General features: G+C 45.3%; 1 protein-coding gene across 5 annotated transcripts in view; it reads right to left on the bottom strand.

The window, feature by feature from the left end:
* Window positions 1-530: 530 nt before the first annotated feature.
* The window catches only part of SIPA1L2 (signal induced proliferation associated 1 like 2), a 256,679-nt gene continuing 236,053 nt past the window's right edge, over window positions 531-21,156 (bottom strand). For 4 of the 5 annotated variants that reach the window (XM_055425802.2, XM_055425803.2, XM_055425800.2 and 1 more), the window contains 5 exons: window positions 18,766-18,897; window positions 6,414-6,467; window positions 5,769-5,892; window positions 4,618-4,699; window positions 531-1,344 (listed from right to left, as the gene is read on the bottom strand). In XM_055425802.2, the coding sequence (XP_055281777.2) occupies window positions 1,198-1,344; window positions 4,618-4,699; window positions 5,769-5,892; window positions 6,414-6,467; window positions 18,766-18,897 (539 nt within the window). In that variant the 3' untranslated portion in view covers window positions 531-1,197. The remainder of the gene's footprint in view (window positions 1,345-4,617; window positions 4,700-5,768; window positions 5,893-6,413; window positions 6,468-18,765; window positions 18,898-21,156) is intronic. The other variant, XM_055425805.2, reaches the window with a different exon arrangement.

Below are 21,156 nucleotides of genomic sequence, written 5' to 3' on the forward strand. Positions count from 1 at the left end.
TAAATGACCCAGAATAAACTCTCATACACTCAGATTGTTGACATGTCAGAGCATCAAAGTCTACATTCACCTGACAACACTGTTCCTTGTGTGGACTCATTTTAAACATTTATTTAAAAAAGCAAAATGTACGTTCATCTCAAATAGAACAGTTAAAAATGGTAAAGCAATACAAACAACTTGTTACTAGCAGCATCCAGTTGTTAGAAGGTCCGGCCCCGCTCCTCACTCTGCTCTGGCAAGCTCAGCCTCTTGAGCCCTCTGCCACCTACACCGCCCTCCGTCAGAGTGCAGGTGAAACCAAAGTTTATAAAATTAACAGTTTAAGGTTAAATAAGCTTAAATAAGGGTGTTAAATACAAGACACTTCATCAAAGCTTCTGTACAAAGATAAACAGATTTGGCATTGTACAAGTGATTCTGCTGGCTCACGGCACACAGGAGAGCTCTCGTAAGTAAGCAGGTTGATGCTTTTTTTCAACAGAGCATTAACTATACAAAAGTGAACTAAGAGTTGAAGTGACTACTCAGTGAGCCATTTACAAGGCATATGAATCCTTTTTTTTTTTTTTTAATCAGAACACTGTTAATATTCAGGCACCGTTTGCTCCTGCAAATAAATAAGTAAAGGAACTGCATTTGAACTTGTGTTAGACACATCAGTGCTTTTTCTGTTCCCCCTGCCCTGACACGGCTTTTCCAACTATTTCATCTGCTTCTTTCTTATTGCTATGATAATGTGGCTGTGGAAATAAAACTACTGTACATCCAAAAAAATAGAGCACCTTTAACATTAAAGTATATGTCTGATTATTTGTTCTCATGTTTATTTTACAATTCTAAAGCCCAAACTATGGTAAACTGCTTTAATATCTCTACCGGGTCACCTGATACATAAAGCCCAACCATCGTCCCTCGTGAGGTAAGCCCACACAGAGCTCCACTTCAGCAGAGCCTGAAAGGTCCACACTGACACCAGAGTTTACATTCATCTCGACACCAGCGTTACATTCATCTTCACAGGTGCTGCTCTCTGCAGTCACACGGTGGCTCCCTGTCCTGCTGGGGGCATGGTGCTAGACAGGGTGGGACAGCACACACAGCTACGATGGGCCAGAAGCACAGCAAGAAACCACGTGTTGGCGACTACGAAGGGACACCGGGCTTCCCCAGGGTCCCCGCTGGGTGGTGGCCTGGTTACGGCTTCTTGTCGACGGTGCTGAAGAACCACTCTGTGAACCTGCGCAGCTGGGCCGCAGCCGTCTGCGACTCCTCCTGCAGACGCAGGTTGTCCTGCCGCAGATGCTGCACCTCCGCCTGCAGCACCGCCTTGTCCTGCTTCTCCTGGGAGAGGGGGGTGGAGACAAAGTCACGCGCCTGCCGGGCACAGTCGCCCCTCCCAGCTGCAGTCTGAGCACTTCTACCCCTATTTATGAATCTATGTATTTTACAGATTTATTTATTTCTTAGGGGCAGAGGGGATCTGACTGCCTGTTCCGGCTTCCCCAGACAGGGTGAGAGTAAGTAACTACGAATATTCTTTCCTTTCATCCCACTTTGTTCCCAATAGGAACAAGACAGCTGCTGCATGGGAAGATGATTAACCAGTTTCGATCATCTTCTCTCTGAAAAAGGGGGCCTCGGAAGAGGTGTAGCCTTGGATAGGAGGACAGAGCTTCCCCGGCACGCCTTCTTACAGGACAAGTCAGAATCCGCAGAGCTGCTGATTGTGGGCTTGGTTTTCACCATCTCTTCTCATCTGAAAGCTTTCCTGGGAAGGTGTATTTCCATAATAACCTTCAAAGTGTGCTACTAAAAACTGTCCAAATAATCAAGATTTTTTAGAAGAATCACATACAGAGTTCCCAATAGACAGTAATGTGTGTCCAATAGACACAAATTTGAGCTCCCAAATGCTGACAGGGATGTCTTGACCCAGAGAGAAAGAGGCGGTGGGGGGTCATCATCACAGTGAGTGCTATTTTTAAAGGGAGGTGACTTGATTGTCAACACCGCAGACACGCCTGCAGCACTGAGCTGGGAGCTCAGCCTCTTCAGGAGACTGGCCACCTCAGCAAGTCTGGTCCTGTCCTTGATGTTTGCTCCTTTTTCCTGTCCCTCCACAGCCCGTCCCCAACACCACTTGCCTCATCTAATGAACAAAGACACTGGTCTCAAGAGGAGGCTTGGATTAGGACTGGCTGCTAACTCAGCCCACTCAAGTCTGATCTTCTCTTGGTCACTACCAGAGGCTCAAGCTCCTGTTCTCCCCGAGCTCTGGGGCTCTCATTCCCAACACAGCTCAGACATCCCTGCTGCAGCCCAGCTGCCAGCCTCTCACGACCCTCAGTCCTTCTTGTCTACCCACAGAGTGTGTCCTGTCACTGAAACCTTCATACTCTCAACACCTTCTTCCATGAGCGTTCCTTTCATGTCAGCTGTAAATGAGTCTTGGCTCTCTCTTGGGGATGCTGCTTTCCCAGCAGCTCAGAAGGGTGAGGGCTGTTCTGAAGAGCATGTTGGTTAGAGGCAAGGGAGGCCAACACCTCGCCCCTGCTGCCCAGTGCAGGTAACTGCTCTCCCCTAAAATCCCAGCTCCTTTGAGACCATGACATTGGCTGTAAGACCTGGCACCCCTGCTCTTTTCCATGGTTAACTATATCTCCAGCCCTTCCCATCATGGAAGATTCTAGAACATGGTTCACTTTTCTTCTTTCCTTCCCCATTCATCATGTCTGTTAATGATTTCAAGACCCAACAGACAATCCGTATGACTCAGCCTTTCTGTGATCTTAAGCCCACCATCCTCAGTGCCCCTCACCCCGCCTCAGCCATGTCCTGGACCTTGAAGCTATTACTGATAACTGCACATGTTCCTAAATGTTTCAAGCCCTGACTGCCTGATCACTGCCTGCTGTCTTTTTAAAATAATTTCTCCAGTATCCACCCCTCAAGAATGATCTTAATCCACTAGTCTTGCCTGACGGCCACTGTCCACTGACACCCACTGCAGGGACATTATTCCTCCTCACTCAGCTTAGACTCTGAGTCCCTCAGTTTAATCATATCCTTTACAAACTGCATGACTCTAATGTTGGCTAAATTCAACTCTCCAATTATCCTACACCTATAGGGATGTACCAGCAATCCCAGTTGGTCTGAGACATTCCTGGTGCCAGCTTTACAAGTTCTGTGTCCTAAACCCATCGGGTAAACTAGGACAGCTGGTCATTCATGCTGGAGGAGGTTCATAAACCTAATTTATGCTACAGTCCCACTAAATACCCAATTACCCTCCATTCTACACCTTCCGTCCCTCCTTACATCTCTCACCTCTTTCCCACTGCTCACTCTCAGTTCCGGGATAAAGAAATAAACTAGAGGAGAACTCTGTCAACCTGTCTCTGTTTGGACTACAGCCACGCCTCACTTCACTAGACTTTGCAGAGACTGATGTTTTACAGTTTGTAGGTTTGTGGCAACCCTGCGTTAAGCAAGTCTCTCAGCACCATTTAGCCAACTGTATCTGCTCACTTCATGTTTCTGTGTCACATCTGGTAATTCTCCCAATATTCCAAACTTTCCCATCGTACTACATTTGTTACGGTGCTCTCTGACCTTCAGTGTTACTATTGTAATTGTTTTGGCACTTTCTAGCATAAAGTATTTTTTAATGAAGGTATATACATTGTTTTTGTAGACATAATGCTATTGTACACTTAACAGACTACAGTATAGTACAGTGTAAACATAATTTTTATATGAACTGAGAAACCAAAATATTCATGTGACTCAATTTACCGTGATATTCACTTAATTGCAGTAGTCTGGAACCAGACCTGCAATATCTCTGAGGTAGACTTCACTCGTGGGTGAATCACTCAGACACACTCTGCTCTGCTAACTACTGAGAATAGTCCCTACTCACATCTGGGTCTACACCCTCCTTGTTAGGCTTAAGATATTACACTCTTTACTCCCACCATTATTTCCCTCCCAACTGGGTTATTTCCACCAGCATTCATGCCAGCTGTTACTTCTCCCTTTTTTCACCAACAAAACCCTCCCCACCCAACTATCAGCCTCCAGCTACTGTACCCCATCTCATTTTCCTGGAGATCGAAGCACCTACCCAGCATGGCAATGATAATTCAACAAAAGCTCAGCTAATGTCTATGGAACAAACAATGTCATGTCTTTTGAGGACTGAGCACACACAGGTGATAGGTAGAGAAGACGCTGACTCACTGCGGGGACCATAGCTTGGGGAGACCAGGCTTCCTGGCACTCACTAACTCTTTTTAGGGCAACTCATAACAGATTACCCACTGAATTGACAAATGCTAGTATGCTGCGTGTCTACCTCACTCTGAAGACCCAAAGGCTCATCCTCGTTCAGTCAGATCTACCGGATCTTGTGTCTCCTACAATAAAATATAGTAGCTGTGGGCAAGAGATGGAGTCAGACCTTGGGTGTCTCCATTCCCATTTACTGTTGGGCTTTGATTAGGGCACTTATTGTTCTCAAGGGTCTTTCTTTTTATTCCTAGTAGTTAAAAGGGGTTGACTGAATAAGAGAAAGAGTTCTGAGCAGGAACTTCCAATTGATTGCTTTACCTTCCGAAGGTCTGTCTGCAGCTGCCGAAGAATCAACTCCAGCTGGTTGACCTTCCCAGTCAGTGTTGATGGAGACCGCTCCCTAGCAAGGAAGGAATGACTTAGAACAACTCTAGAGAGCTGAAGTCAAGCCAGGACATTCAGAAAGTTGGCAATGTTTTCATGGAAGACGTTCTATCATGTGCCAAGAGCACAGCAAGGAAATAAATAAGATTATGTCACATGTTGAAAGTCAACATGTCACTGCTTTGGTGGAAAATCCCTCCCGGGTTGCTTTTGACTTAAAAGGGGCTTCAGAATCTCTATTGGCATATACATTGGTAAGAAAACAAAAGATAGATGATCTAAATGCATTTAGGTAGCCAAGATTAGGCAGACCAGAATCAAGTCCTGGGAACCAAAGAGAGACTCAATTTCCCCAATTTGCCTTTCTCTATCAAGAAAGTATCAAGAAATTCATCACCAAGATGAACATGCAAGTCATTGACCACTCAAGTTGACAGAAGAGTGGAAATTAGGAGTGGATGGCACTGAGAAAGAAAGTAACACCTGTGGGTGATGAACACATCCTGATCCTGAACACAGGGACAGAGGGACTTCCCTGGTGCTCCAGTGGTGAGGACTCTGTGTTGTCCATGCAAGGGGCATGGGTTCAATCCCCAGCTGGGGAACTAAGATCCCACGTGCTGTGTGGTGCAGCAGAAAAAAGAACACAGGGGTAGAGACAGCTGGCTCGGGGACACTTCAGTGGAAGGTGAGGGGCTGGGTGGAAGCCCCAGGGCATGTGTGCTCAGAAGTTGAGTGCGTGCAGCCTGGCAGAGGGAGAGTGGTCAGCAAGGAGTCCCGTCCAGTGCTGCTGCCATGATCAAGCGGCAGACACTGACTGGGGCCACTCCCTCCCATGCGGGAACTCAGCCTCACCATCCAGGGCATGGGCTACATGTCTTGGAGGCAGGACTCGCCCGTGGAGCACAAGCTCCATCCAGCCCAGCAAGGCAGGAAGCAGAGTTAGGCCTGCTCAGTCCCTTCTCTGGGTCCTTCAGGACTACGTGAAGACAGGTGAAACGGTCTCCTAGCTGCTCTGGGCTGAGCTTCTGTTAATTGCTGGGGCCTGGGACATGGGAAGGAGGCACACCACAGGCGTCACATACCCGGCTGGGTCCATGAAATCTTTACTGCTGCCAGGATCGACACACAGAGGCAGCTCCTGGGCCCCTTCCAGGTCCTGCTCGGGGTGCATGTCTGTCAGGGTACAGAAGGATGCCACTCTCTGGTCTGCGGAGGGGAGACACACACAGACAGAAGGGTTAGGAATAGCTGCAAGGCACTGTCTCCTTGTGGAAATGAATAGTTTCTAAATAAAATCTGCCCCTCCCCCCACCAGTTATTGCCGTGTTTTAAAAAAACAAAGAAAAACAAACTCAGGCAAGCTGCTGACAATCAGCAAGCATTCAGATTGGCCATCCTGCTGGGCTGCATGGCACACAGACACCACAGCCATGGGGACAACGAACAGACACTGGATTTGCTACAGCCAATCTCTCTTCTGTGCACATCCAAAGAAAAGCCAAAGCTGTCACTGGGTGTGGAAGAACGGCATCGGGTGGTGGACAGAACCCAGGAGAGGCACCTCTCTCCAGACCTGGAGAGCATCCTTGAGACATGATGGCCCGGACATGTCACCCTGTGCGTCCCCAACCCTCCGCGCTTCTATAACCATGCACACGTGCAGATAATGAAACAGAAAGGAAAGGTTATGGGGAATGGAGCACCCACAATCAGCCCCAAACAATCACCTAGATAGGATGTGTGATGACAGAGCAGCCCAAGTTCTTCATCTGAGTCAAGACCTGAAATAAGATTTAGAATTTTCCTTTGAACAGTAATATCTCTCCTCACTTGAGAGCCTCTGGGGTACATGTAAGGCTCAGGTGACGGGTCCTATGAAAAACAGACGTGTGGGTGTAAGAGGGCCACATGTGTATATGTGTGTGCATATCTGCAGATGTGTGTAAGTGTGTGTGCATGTCTGCCTGTGTATTTATGTTGTGTGAAGCCAAGACCTCCCCTGAGAGACTGTAATACAATGCCAAAGAACGTGGTCAGATTGTACGTTTCACATGTAATGCTCCTGGCTGGACCCATCGCTGTCATGCACAACAGTTAAGTTGCATGCCACACACATGCCAATCCAGCTGCAGGAAGGTGTGAGCATTTTGGGTCTGTTTGAATGACCCTCTCCCTGAAGGTGAAGATGGTGGTAGTGAGAGAGATTAGCAAATATTTTCACTAAAACCCTTAGAGGAAGATCTGCAGCACGGCAGCAATGATCAGCATGACTACCTTCCCTCCCCCCGCCCCCGCCCCCAAAACAGCACAGGGCCATTTCTGTTCCTGGCACCAGTGACTTCGCATTCAATGTCTGGAGTTGGACAGGAAAGGGAATGTGATATTCTTTGAAATGGGCACCAGACTGGCCCAGCTCTGAGGGCTAAACACGAGAACACAGGCCCAGAAATGCAGAAAGGCATGAAGAGAAAACCCTGCTTTTCAGCAAGGTGGAGGTGAGGACCAGGGATGCATCTCATCACCCACACTGACTCCCCCTCCACACGCCCGTGCCTGAGCGCATCTGCAGTTGGACTCTGAGGGATGCAGCAGGTGTGTTAGCACTGCTGTCGCTTTTTCACATGGTTTGATTAATGGCTGAGAAACCACACTGGGGTCCGTGTCATGGGCACTCTGTGCTTAATTTAACCTATTATGTCTCCCCCTGGCTGCTGGCTGCATCTCCTAATGAAGCTACCTGCTCAGCTGGTGGCTTCTGGAGGGTCCCACACAGCCTGTTAATTAGACAGGATGGTGGAGCTGCCAGGAGCCCTGGAAGGAGCCAGGCTGCAGGGCCAGGGTGCCGTGCTGAGCACCCCACCTGAAGGAGCATACAGCAGGTTCCCAGTTGGACGTCCCTCTCCTCCATCATGACTCCTCAATGCCTGCTGACAGGTACTCAGGTGTCCTTCAGCCAACATTCCGGAAAGGCTTAAGGGCCCACTCCACACTTTGCACCTTCTATAGGATGACAGACCTTCTATAACTATACATTCCTGAGAGATGACCATGTTCCCAATTTCATAGACTAATAGGATTTATACATCTGATGAAATAATTTGTAGCTTAATTATGATTGAGCATATAGAGAATGAACCTCTGGTTTCTGGGGAGGGAAGGATGGGGGTAGGGATAGTCAGGGAGTTTGGGATGGACATGTATACACTGCTATATTGAAAATGGATAACCACCAAGGTCCTATTGTATGGCACAGGGAACCCTTCTTCATGTCATGTGGCAGCCTGGATGAGAGGGGAGTTGGGGGAAGGATGGATACATGTCTATGCATGGCTGAGTCCCTTTGCTATCTACCTGAAACTATTAACATTGTTAACCCGCTATACTCCAATATAAAATAAAGACGCTTTTGAAAAGAGATTAACAGCATAATTTGGGCATTGCCTGCGTTTACGCCTGATGAGATGTGACCAGCAGAGGTGGGGAAGGAAGGATGGGCACACAGGCTGGGGTTAGTGGCTCTGGGGAAGGGTGGGGGTCTGGGCTGCCAGGGTGCCGAGATAACCTTCTGTCTTGTGACAGCCCTGGATCAGGAAACGATTACCACTTAAAAAAAAAAAAAAGCAGACACATTTTTTTATTTCATAGTGAATTTAACTACTGAACCAAAGGAATGAAAGAAAAGATTTATTTTTCTCACTTTTTAAAAGAGTTTTGTTGACTCATCCACATTCTATGCAACCCACTGATAATTCAGTTAGTTTCTATCTTTCTTAATATAGTTGGTTCTGATCATCAAGCCTAAATATCTCAATGAAAACATCTTGGCTTGCTTCATCTATATTTACCTGAATTGATAAAATACCCACATATTTGAAGAAACAGAACTTACTACTGGCAGCCATTCAAACATTCCTTGGGGAGAAATGAGGTCCTACCAGTCAGGAGGCAAGAAGCCAAATATAGAGTTTTGCCAACAATGTAATTTCACAAAGAAGATTCCACTTTGAATCCAAAAAGCTTGGGAGGTTGAAATGCAACTAGAATGCTACTTGATTAAGTACAGACACTAAACTACTTTGTAAAATGGCTAATTTAGTGACAGTTTCCAGGAGAAACTTTATTCCTCCAGAGCTTATTTCGGTAATAATAAATATTCAGTAACCAAGAAATTACTGACATTGAACCAAAAGGCACAGACAAGACTATAAGAAAAAGGGAGGCTCAGGGTACGAACTTCATGTAAATGGTGAGCACAGCAAGGATCCCACTACGCACACTGTACATGTTTTCCCTTGAAATCATCTTTAAAAAACCTGATTGCAACATCAGTTTCTTGTTTTTAAAGTTCATTTGATTGAAGTATAGTTGATGTATAATGTGCTGAGTTCTGCTGTAGAGCAAAGCAATTCGGTTATATACATAGATATTCTTTTCCATTGTGCTTATTACAGGATATTGAATATAGCTCCCTGTGCTACACAGGGAGACCTTGTTGCTTACTGTCAGTCTCTCATCTTAGGGCGTTTAGCATCGAACAAGAGGATGCACAGTCAGTAGGCTACCCCGTTATCAGTCTTGAGCTGAGCTGGCTGACACAACAGCTGCCTGCAAACAATCCCCATGACCCCAGGCCAGCTGTGTGGAGCGACGAACCCCATAAGGCCAAGCCTGCTTCATGAGGGACGAGTGCTCTGATCAACTAGCCGTGTCTGCTGAGGGCCAGGACCAGGAGAACAGATATGCCCCAGATGCATGCCATACAGGACATGCGTGTGGAAGGCTAAATGAAATGAAACCCATTTGCACAAGCAAAGCTGTTCTAATGTCTTTGCTAGACTACACATTATAGAAAAGTTGGGGCTCTCGAGCTACAAGTGAGCACACACACATTGCTATATAATGCAGGGAAGCCAGCCCAGCGCGCTGTGATGACCTAGAGGAGTGGGTTGGGGGTGGCTGCGATGGAGGCTAACGAGGGAAGGGATATACATATATACACACATACCCTTACGGCTGACTTGAGTCACTGTATGGCAGAAACGAACACAAAATTAGAAAGCAATTATCCTCCAATTAAAAATTTGTTTAAAATGTATGCTTTTCATGCTCTGTTCAAGAAACCAAGGGCATAGGTAATCTAACGAAAGTGTAAACTTGTACTTTTCCGGAAAAAACACTTACATGAACTATGTCATTTCCACAGTGGTGTCTGATAAATGAGTTAATTCTGCACATGCCACTCGCTCACACATCCGCTTGCAATAATTACCACCAGTGGGGAAGAGCTGAAATCCCGAGGGGAGGAAAGGCCTGCAGGGAGCTGTGTGGGATACTGACATCCAGTCTCTGATCATCAGTTTATAAAGCTGCCTTTAACGCTTCATTCCACTTAAGACAAGATCATCCACTTAACAAATGCCCAGAACACACCAATTGGCCACCCCAGATATTCTGACAAATGAGAACTACCTTAAATCCTAGGACTTTTAAAAAGACTCCACTCTCCTCCGGTTTCATTGTCCGACTCACAGCCAGCTTTGCTTGTTGGGTTTGTACGCTTGAACACATTGCGGGGATGGGATCTCTCTCTATATCATTTGGTCCCTCTCTACCCTACATTATTCTTTTCACTTCATACATAAAGGAAGTGAAAAGCATGCAAGGGTGACAGATGATGGTCTCAGTGTATAATAACATTGATGAGGGGTGCTGTGTAGGAGTTCTGCTGGGTGGAGGGTCACATCTCACCCCTTTCCCTGCAAACAAAACAACCGCCCACATGGAAGCAAGCCAGGACTGGGACTCAGCCAGTTTTCAAACTATCACAGGAGAAGGCAATGGCAGGCATGGGCCCTGGGGAGAAAGGCACTCTGCACTTGACTCACCTTCTCTCTCACAAGTTTATAAAGTTCTCAATTTTTAGACACTGGTTTTGGAGCAGAGTTGCATAACACATCTATTCACTTATGAATTAATGTTTAACAACGCTGCATAGCATTTCTGTATTGAACGCTTTCTATTCTTTTGAATCATTGCCCGTAAGCAGGTTCTCAGGAGTGGGATTTCTTGTCAAAGGAGGGATACATTTTCTGGCTCCAGTTATATGCTGTCATAGTGCTTGAACACAAAGATGGATTGTTTTATAATCTTTGTAATGATACCAGCTGAGGGTGTTCTTCCTAACTATTCAGAGCTGCTGCGTGGTTTTTCATACTCGCAAGGCAGCTCATTACTGTCTACATTTACATGTGTGGCTGAACACTTTTCAAGTCCTTACTTATTGTGTGATCCTTCTCTTGGACCATGTGTCATATGTCCTGACCATTTGTTTCTCAGGCATTTGGTATTTTTTGGTGGTCATTCACTGGAGACACTTGGGTTTCACCTGTCAAATTTATCACAAATCTTATCCATGTTCCCCAGTTCCCCCTTTAATATTCTCTTCCAGGTTCATAAAAGATTTAAACACTTTTATCTGGTCCCATTACATTTTGTATGTTCTCTCACAAATCTATAGTTATGTTACTGGCATGCTTCTAAAACATTAATCTTCGTCTTTACTTTTTCTAGAATCGACTTTTCCAATTCCTAAATCCAAATGGAGTATGGAAATCCCATCCCATTCCCATTTAGCTCTTAAATATACACCGATTTTGGTCTAGGCTCTTTTTTTTTTTTTTTCTTCAAAAGGACTAATTTCTATTTTTTGAATCATTACTATGTTGTTTTAATTATTACTGACTTACAGTAAACTTTTATTGTTGACCATTATTCATCTATTTTCCAAATGGATGCAAGTATCCTACAGATATCTGAACTAAAATGGCACAAAATCTGTGAGTTAACTCAGGAAGGGCTCTCATCCTTCCTGTGTACTTTCTACCCATTCCTATCCTTCCATATGTCAGGACTTGTCAGGTATCAAAGTGCCCAGTGCTTCCTCTCCTTACGATTCAAACGATGGGTGAGCTCCCAAGGAATGTCCTTTATGACTGCTATGTGGACGGCTGCACATGCCACTCCTCACACCAGGAGGAAGAGCCTACTTCCATCCTGGGATCTGGGCTGGCCGTGGACTTCCTCTACCCAATAGGATGTGGTGGATATAATGTTCTGGGTCTTGAAATATCACATATCTCTGCTTATGCTCTCCTTATGATACCTTAAGTCACATGTGAAGAAGTACAATTTGCTGGAGACAAGGCTCCAGCCAGATCCCAGTGTTTCAGGAACAGGCATATAAGAGGAGTCACCTTAATGCTCCAGACCCAGTTGAGCTCCAGCTGAATACAGCTGTATGACTGACATCAACTGAAAACACAGGAAACAGAACTACTCAGCTGAGCCTGGCCAACCAACGGAATCATGAGACATAACAAACTATAGTCTTTAGTCATAAATTTTAGGGTGGTTTGTTATACAGAAATAGATAACTGAAAATGCCAACAATGCTTTGAAATGAGGCTTATTAAAATATGAACTATATTTTAGAATACCGACTTTATAATATCTAATAATTTCTTTTTGATTTATATTTTCTAGATATAGAATTATATCCACAAATATTTCCTTAGTTTCAAAATTTACTCTTTCGAATACTGGATTCCAGTACAAAATTAAATGACATGATCTCCGAGGATACCCTTGTTTGGTCTCCAGACTTAAGTGATACACTTCAAACATTAAAAAATTTTTTTCCATTAAGTGTTATTTAGTATAGTATTATATAGCTATATTCAATATCCTGTAATATTATATAAGGGAAAGGAGAATGAAAAAGAAAAAATAAATATTTATACACACGTTTGTATATATAATATATATATCTGAATCACTTTGTTGTACAGCTGAAAGTAACATAACATTGTAAATCAACTATACTTGAACTTTTAAAAGCATTATGGAATAAAGTTGATATTCTTTGTTAGGGTTTGAAGGTATCTCTCGATTCTTAATTTTTATTAGAAATAGGTTTTTATTATACATACCCTTTCTGAGAAATTGATATGACAACTTTTAATGACTTCATCTATTATAACTTATTATAATTAAAGGTTTTCTTTTATTAAACCAGCTAACTTCTTGCTAATAACAATGAACATCTTTTCAATTTATGACTGAGCTTCATCTAAGCTGTCTTACATCAACATTAATGACTAAGATTGTCTTACAATTTTTCATTTCTATGTGCTATGAGGAAAGAATCCTATTATGCAATGAGGCTGCTAATACATTTCAAGAAAAATTTATGCAAGGGCATTATCGCTCTTTGAAACTTTGAAAATAATTAACTGTAAACATTAGTTTTGGGTGATTTTTGGATTTGGAAATATTCTTGCATAATTTTTTCAGTGCCCTCAACACTCTGACTTCTACTTACTGCTTCTCATGCTCCTGTCCCCTCCACTTTCTTGCAGGAAATATCCAATTATCTTATTCATCAGATTTATTCCTACATAGGAATAAAGTGACATTCCTTAATCATGCTATCATCTCTCATCTATTTAATATTAATTTCCTTCCTCATTTCTAATTTTGTTCACTTGTGTGTTCATTTTATGAACTAATTTATGTTGGCTTACCAATATTCAAAGAAAAAATGATCACTAATTAAATTTACAATTTGCACAGAAATTTCAATTGCAAGTTTTTTAAGAAAATCATTTGATTGCTTTCTTTTCTTTTTGTTTTCTTTCACAGCCTCTGTAGAATGTTTCTGAAGTATAGTTACTTAATTTTTACTTTGTTTTTCCATTTAAATATAAGTTTCTGAAGCAGTCTTTTTGTTTAAGGCCTACTCCCTGCTGTAGACCAAAGACTTTACTAGGTAATCTCTTCTTCATCTTCACTTACTAGAAAAGAAAAAGATGCTTTTATCATAGTTCTTAATTCTTTCTTCCTTCAGTCGTGTTCAACTCTCTGCAACCCTATGAACTGTAGCCTGCCAGGCTCCTCTGTCCATGGGGTTCTCCAGGCAAGAATAGTGGAGTGAGTTGCCATTCCCTTCTCCAGGGGATCTTCCCGACCCAGGGATTGAACCCATGTCTTCTGCATCTCCTGCACTGTGGTAGATTCTTTACCTGCTAAGGCACCTGGGAAGCACAATTATCACTAGACTAATATTTAGAACTGTCTGAATTGTTAAAGTTTTTGGTTTATGTTTTGCTCCTATTTTCTGATTTAATTCCCATTTCATGCTTGTGGAGGGAAGTGTGGGGAAAGGCGCCTTCCCTTAGTGACCCCTGGGGAACGCTGTGCACAGGATGCTTGGAGAATCTGTATTCTTACAATACTGTGAATGGTATCTTCTGTGTACCCAGAGAGTGCACTGTGTACCTGGAGAGTTCAAACATGTTTAAGCAACCAACACTGGGGCTGATTAATTTGGTACTGCTGCTGTATTCTTTTTTTTCCCATATTTGATAGGAGCTTTTTCCTTGGTTACAAAACCCAAGCCCATATACAAAATTAGAAACACTTTTAGATGCCTCTTTTGAAAAGACTGTTTTAGTCCCTTTTAACTGAGTTTAAAAAAAATAAAAACAAAGCAATTTTTCAACACCATTTGAAATCTGAGAAGTTCAGGTATATACTTAGTTTCCTTTTATCTACAAAATGGTGCAATTCCAATTCCAACCGATAAGGTCACAACAGATTGGATCAGGCCAATGTATAGGTTCTTTTGCATTGTGCTGTGCTATGCTTAGTCCCTCAGTCATGTCTGATTCTTTGTGACCCCATGGACTGTAGTTCGCCAGGTTCTTCTGTCTATGGGGATTCTCTAGGAAAGAATACTGGAGTGGGTTGTCATGCCTTCTTCCAGGGGATCTTCCCAACCCAGGGACTGAACCCAGGTTTCCTGCATTACAGGCGGATTCTTTACCATCTGAACCACCAGGGAAGCCCACGAACACTGGAGTAGGTAGCCTATCCCTTCTCCAGGGGATCTTCCCAGGATCGAACTGGGGTCTTCTGCATTGCAGGTGGATTCTTTGCGAGCTGAGCTACCAGGGACGCCCACATCTGCACGACTTGAAGATAATGATCACTTATGTTAGTTCTCACTTAAAACACCAAAGGAAATAGGAATCGGAACAGGATAGTAAAACCAAATTCTTAAACCCATGTGTCCAGTGTCAATTTTAGCTCTTAGATAAAGGCGTTGGACATAAATGAGGCAGAACAGCAGGGAAGAGTCATGCCTGCTAGGGATAAATGGCACTACGGCATTATACAAGGCTCATGGTATCTCAACCCAACAGACACTTTCCATTTTTTAAAGCCTGTCTTCAAACGTGCTGACTAATCATGTATGGGCCCACACTTTTCCCAGAGGGCTCTGAGCTCGGTAAGGCATCATGAGCTGCCTTGATTACTTTGTAATGACTAAATAGGCACATGGGGGCTTTCTGGACTATCTTTTCTTCATAATGTTGGGTCTAGTTCAGGAATAGCTTTGAGAATTGGTATAGAAAGATAAAGTCACAAGCAGGGCAACTGGTCATCCCAGTAAAGACCTTTCTTTTTAAAGTGCTGAGGGATGCGTATGATCACATCAGCACTATTCATGACAACTGATGGAAACAACCTAGATATCCATCAACAGATGAATGGATAAAGCAGATATGGTCCATATATACAATGGAATATTACTCAGCCATAAAAGAGAATGAAGTAATGCCATGTGCAGCAATGCAGATGGACCTAGAGATTATCATACTAAGTAAAGTAAGTCAGAAAGAGAAAGACAAATATATGATATCACTTATATGTGGAACGTAAAATATGACAAAATGAATTTATCTATGAAACAGAAACAGACTCAGACAGACATAGAGAACAGACTAGGAATTGTCAAAGTTGCGGGGGAGACTAGGGGAGGGATGGACTGGGAGGTTGGGGTTAGCAGATGCAAACTATATTATATATAGCATGGATAAAACACAAGGTCCTGCAGTATAGAGCAGAGAACTATAAAGCACAATGGACAAAAAGAATATGAGAAAGCATGTATGTATATGAATATAAGCGAATCACTTTGCTATATAGCAGAAATTAATACAACATTCTAAATCAACTATACTTCAATAAAACTAATTAATAAAAAAAAAAGTGGTCAAGGGGACGGATCACATCTGGTCACCACCATGTCCACTTGCATCGCAGTGGAGCTGACACTGATACAAAAGAATCTGATTAGCCAAAGGTCTGGAGTTGCAAATTTTTGAATCTTCCTGAGCTGACTATTGTCTCAAGATGGCACACTACCTTATGGATTGGCACCGAAAAGTGATTGGAACTTTTAAACATGACCTCAACTCCCTCCATATTTTCTATAGAATGCTGTTTGGAAAGTTCAGAAAGGGCAGGGAACCAAAGTCCACTTCCCTAGCAAACAGAATCTCATATTCTGTCTGTTCAACTTAGGCACCCCTGCCCTGAGTCACTGGCTAGCTGGGACGTCCCTGCTGTTTCCTCCCTTGTCTGACAGTGCCAGAGCCCAGCTGGCCTCGAACATCAGCTCAGAAGCACCCTGAAGAAAGGAATGTGAGGGCAGGGCTGAGAGGAGCTTGCCAGGTGTCTGGGAAGGTTTTCATTTCATAGATGAGCAGGCAAAAGCCCCGCACAAGTGTGTACCTCAGAGGACTGGTGACCAGCCTTCAGTGTTGCAATAAAGTGTATAGCTGAGAGACTTGTCCAAAGGCCCGCAGCCCAGCAGTAGGGCTGCAATTACAATCACAGTCCATCGATGGATCATCCAGCCACTGCTGTCGGTGTCACTGTGCTATCGGGACCTCCCACCCACAGCCCAGCTCCCTGGAAAGTCCCACTGCATAGCAGCGATTTTATTCTGCAGAGGTAGAAGGGAACCAAGAAAGACACAAATGAGGGTGGAGACAGACACGAAGTGACATATGTACACATATATACACACATGGTGGCAGTGATTTAGTCGCTAAGTTGTGTCCATGTGTCTAACTCTTGCGACCCCATGGACTAAAGCCCGCCAGGCTCCTATGTCCATGGAATTCTCCAGGCAAGAATACTGGAGCAGGTTGCCATTTCCTTTTCCAGGGGATCTTTCTGACTCAGAAATTGAATCTGCATCTCCTACACTGGCTGGCGTATTCTTTACCGCTGAGCCACCAGGGATTCCCATATATCCCCACACACATACTGCTGTAAATCGGAATAATGAATACAGTATGCCAAAGGATCTCAGAGGTTAAAATCTATGCCGTGAGCTGCAACAGCTCAAAGGTGCAGGGAGCCTGTGCATCTCATACCTACTGGCTCCTCTGTACTAGCTCTCCTTACCTGGTTACCTTGCTGTGCGTTTGATAAATAAAGATAAGATAAATTTAAGAAACAGTTTTCCCTTAAGAAACTCATCACTCAATAAGAAGTGACAGAGATGTGAATAATGCAGAACAGAGTGGTATGTACTATGCCAATATTTATGCTGTGGGGGAACACAGAAGACAGAAATAGAAGTTCTTAGATTCTCATTGGGCAGTGAGACAAGTGTACACAGAATATGCTAGAGAAAATGCAGCTCCCTCCTGTCTAGGCTACTCTGGACAGAGGCGAGACCTGTCATGCTTTCTGGGGCTCTGTCACACCAGGCTAGTCTTGGGAGCCTGGGAAATCACTAGAGCTTTTATAGTCCACTCTAACCAACTTCTGGTTGAGAGAAATGAAGGCTGCGTTACCAAGCAGTCAGGAGCATTCTCAAGTTTTCACACGGAACAACTACTTTGTAAATCCAAATGCAAACTCCACTGGTACTTGGCAGGCCCAAAACAGTTGTCCTCTCTCCATCAAGGGAGCAGGAACAGCCCATGTGTTTTGCAGGAATTTCTTCCTAACAGTTTCCCTCTCCCATCTATCAGAGCTAAATGTCCCAAAGCCCAGATTAACTCACTTTCTCCCTAGACCCCACCCTAAAAGGTGCTTAGGACCAGAGGCACTGATCCCAGCTGATGATGGAAACTGACTAGCAGGGCAGCTTGTTAAGAGAGGCAGTCAGGGCGGCAGACTCCACCTGAAGCAGTCTGACTGCAAAGTGCACCTGTCCCTCCTGGGAAAAGAACGTGGATTCCTTTCCTGAAGCCTGCATGTCACAGGTGATGAGGACTGACTACCCAAGCAGGCAGCAAAAGGGTGGGGGAGAGAAGAGCCGATCAGGTGGCCATGCCCCTCTATGGGGGTGGGGGGTGGTGGCAGTGAACACCGTTGCTCTATCTCAGACACATGGGAGATCCTCAGACAGGGCCCCAGAATGGTCTGCCCTCTGTGGATCCTGCTTGTTACCCAGGAGCCAAGGCTGTAGTCATGGAAAGAGTTTGGCAGCAAATGGAAGAAAGTCAGGAACCCTGTCACTGGGGGCCCCTGGGTCCACATGTAAGGTCCTGAGGATGCCTGGGAGCTAGGCATGCCCCCTGTCTGTGGCCTCTTTATCTTTCGGTTGGAGAAAACATGCTTGCTATGGAGCAGCTTCCCCTCTGAAGTTCACAGAAATATTCACCAGAGATGGTGGGAGGCAGCGAGGCAGTCGGAGGGCCCCAGAGATCAGCCAGCTCAGCACTGTCCCCAACCACAGAGTTAGAGGGGGAAGCCAGGGCCAGACAGGGAGAAATTCACTGGGTCAAGGAGGCCCCACCGGAGTCTGCAAGGACTCTGAGCCACTGGACTCCCAGGCCTGCACCTGTCCTGCCAAACTGGGCAGCATGGATCTCTGCAGTGCCTTCCCATCCTGTCTCAACCCATCAAGCTGGGCGGAAAGACATAGTCTGTGTCCTAGGTTATCACCTTGACATTCTAGGTAAGAAAACAGAGGTGGAAAAGGAAAAGTGGCTCATGCCAGACCACAGCTGGTACCTGACCTGGCAGCAGGTTTGGGGTCCCTTTGTCTAGGGCCCACTTCACCACATGCCTGGGTCTCCCTAAGGAAATGCCCCTAGTCTCAGCCCAAGCCACCCCCTCGTTTCCCTCCTGGAAGATGTGCAGAGCATCCAAAGGCTAACCCAGATGACCCCTGCATTGCCATCCCCAGCCCCTGAGGCTGAATGACTTTACCTTCAAATGCCCGGGCAGCATCCACGAGGTGGGTCCAATCTAACCCTGTGGCCGTGTCTGGGAGGGGCATCAGGCCAGGATCTGCGCACTTGGACTTATCCGATAAGGACCCATCGGAGAACCAGAACTCATCTAGACAGAAAAAAACCCATAGCGTCAGTCAGATAGCAGTGTGGGTACTGGCTGGGCCTTCAGAAGGGCCCAGGGGGATTCTGGTCCCAGGAAAGAAACAGACATCCCACCGCTGTTTGTGAAAGAGCCACAACTGCCAGGTTCCCTCAGGGGTCACCAATAGGCAGGGGCCAGTGCAAGATCAGGGCTGAGGCTGCCAAGAACCAGAAAAGCAGAGGTGAGCTCCTCCCAGGCAGGCTCCTCTGGAGGACAGTACCTGGGTCTGGCCACCCTGAGGTTCACGTCCTGTCTCCTCGGGATGACCTCCCCATGGGAAGAGTGTCGCAAGCCTCTACCGTAAAAACTGTTTGGTACGATCTCTCCTATACATTTCACCATGTATAAAAGTGGTGATTGAATTTCGCTTCTGACTTAATGAGACAGTCTGATCAGTGGCTAAACCAGAACCCGCTCCCCATCCTGCACTGAGTATTTGCTAGTCTTCTGTACAAAGACACCTTGTACACTTCTAAACTCTCATCACAGGATGTGAAGCGCTTACATCACTAGTAGTACTGGCTGTTAAGACGTCATTATGCATCTGCAGACACATTTCCCGAAGGCTGGAGCTTCTTTAACATGCCTCTTCTGGACCTGCCCGGAACCATGGCACACAGCTGCTTGCAGACACATCTGACTAATTAGACCAATCAAAATAATGACCACCTGGCTGTTTGAGCCTGCAATTAAGTTATGGAGGGGCCGTAATTAACCAAGTGCACCTGTAATTTCAGCTCCCACATCCTATGGGGTGGCTGCGAAGTGCTGGCATCTGGACCAGGATGGAGGGAGCCTAGGATGTGCCCTTGAAAGACACTAACACTTCTTCTCCAGCACCTTCCACATGAGCTCTTAGCCTACCTCTAGCAGCTGCAGTTAACAATGGAGCCGCTCTGCTCTTAATACCACCCCACTCAGATGTGAAACCATCACCCCCTCCACTTACTATTTCTAAAGATTTTTTTGATGTGGGCCATTTTTATAAAGTCTTTATTGAGTTTGTTACAATATTGCTTCTGTTGCATATTCTGGTTTTTTGGCTGTGAGGCATGTGGGATCTTCGCTCCCCAATCGGGGATGGAACCCACACCCTCTGGATTGAAAGCTGAAGGCTCAACCACTGGACCGCTAGGGAAGCCCTACCCCGTCCATTTTGCAGGGAACCCAGTGACAGGTACTTTATCAAGGTCACTCCTGCCACACTCCCCCTCCACTTGCTTGTGCTTTAAACTAACAACCCTTCCAGCATTTTCTATGTATGAGGTTCTCTGTCCTGGTCTGCTCCTCTCCCGATGGCCCCTCTGAACCCAGGGAGGCACCACAGGGCAGAGGCTGGACTGACTCCACCCAGGTCCCATCCTTACCCAGAGTTTAAGGTTCAACCCCCCAGGAAGAAAGATCAGGAAGCCTGGGGACCTTCAGTCATTTGCCAATCACTTCCTTTATCTCAAAGACAGCAGCTGAAATAGGTCTTCTGCACCAAGTGTAAAAAAGTCATTTGACTTGGTGGCAATGCCTCTCGCCGCGGACTCCCCTGCAGCTGTTTGTCAGGGACACACATATATATATTTACACGCATGTGGCAGCTCTGGGAAGGGTGCCCAGGGCTGGTTGGAGCCCAACGTGCACGAGGCACCCCCTCACCCCCTGCCCCTCCTTCCCTCACTGGAGAGGAAAACATCAGCGGGTGAAAAATCATTTAGGTGAATGAACATTTCTACAGAGTATACTCTCTTGGTCATGTTTTGTGAAGAAATGTCAACTTGAGTATTTTCTTTGCCTTTGTAAAGAAACAGTCCTTCACCTGAGCTTTGAGCATCTTAGAGCCTAAAATCAAACCCAGTACACGTTCTGTGTGCTGTGTGCTTTATCCTCAGTGCCACCAGACGATGCTGGCTGGCTCTAACCCAGGGGTCCCCAACCACCGGGACTGAATGCCTGGTGACCTGAGGTGGAGCTGACGTGACAATAATAGAAACACAGCACACCGTAAATGTAACGAGCCTGAAACATCCTGAAACCATCCACCCATACCCTCTGCCACTGGTCCGTGGAAAAACTGTCTTCCATGAAACCAGTCCCCGGTGCCAAAAAGGCTGGGGACTGCTGTTCTAATAGGAGCCAGGCAGGAAGGAAAAAACAGCAGAGACAGAAAAAGGGGCAAATGCAGGGAGACAGCAGTGCTGGGCTAGAGTCCATCGTACCCTCGTCCTGTCCCTA

The sequence above is a fragment of the Moschus berezovskii genome, chromosome 12 (genome assembly GCF_049115385.1).
Source record: "Moschus berezovskii isolate FMDL1 chromosome 12, NW_MosBer_1.0, whole genome shotgun sequence".
NCBI lineage: Eukaryota > Metazoa > Chordata > Mammalia > Artiodactyla > Moschidae > Moschus > Moschus berezovskii.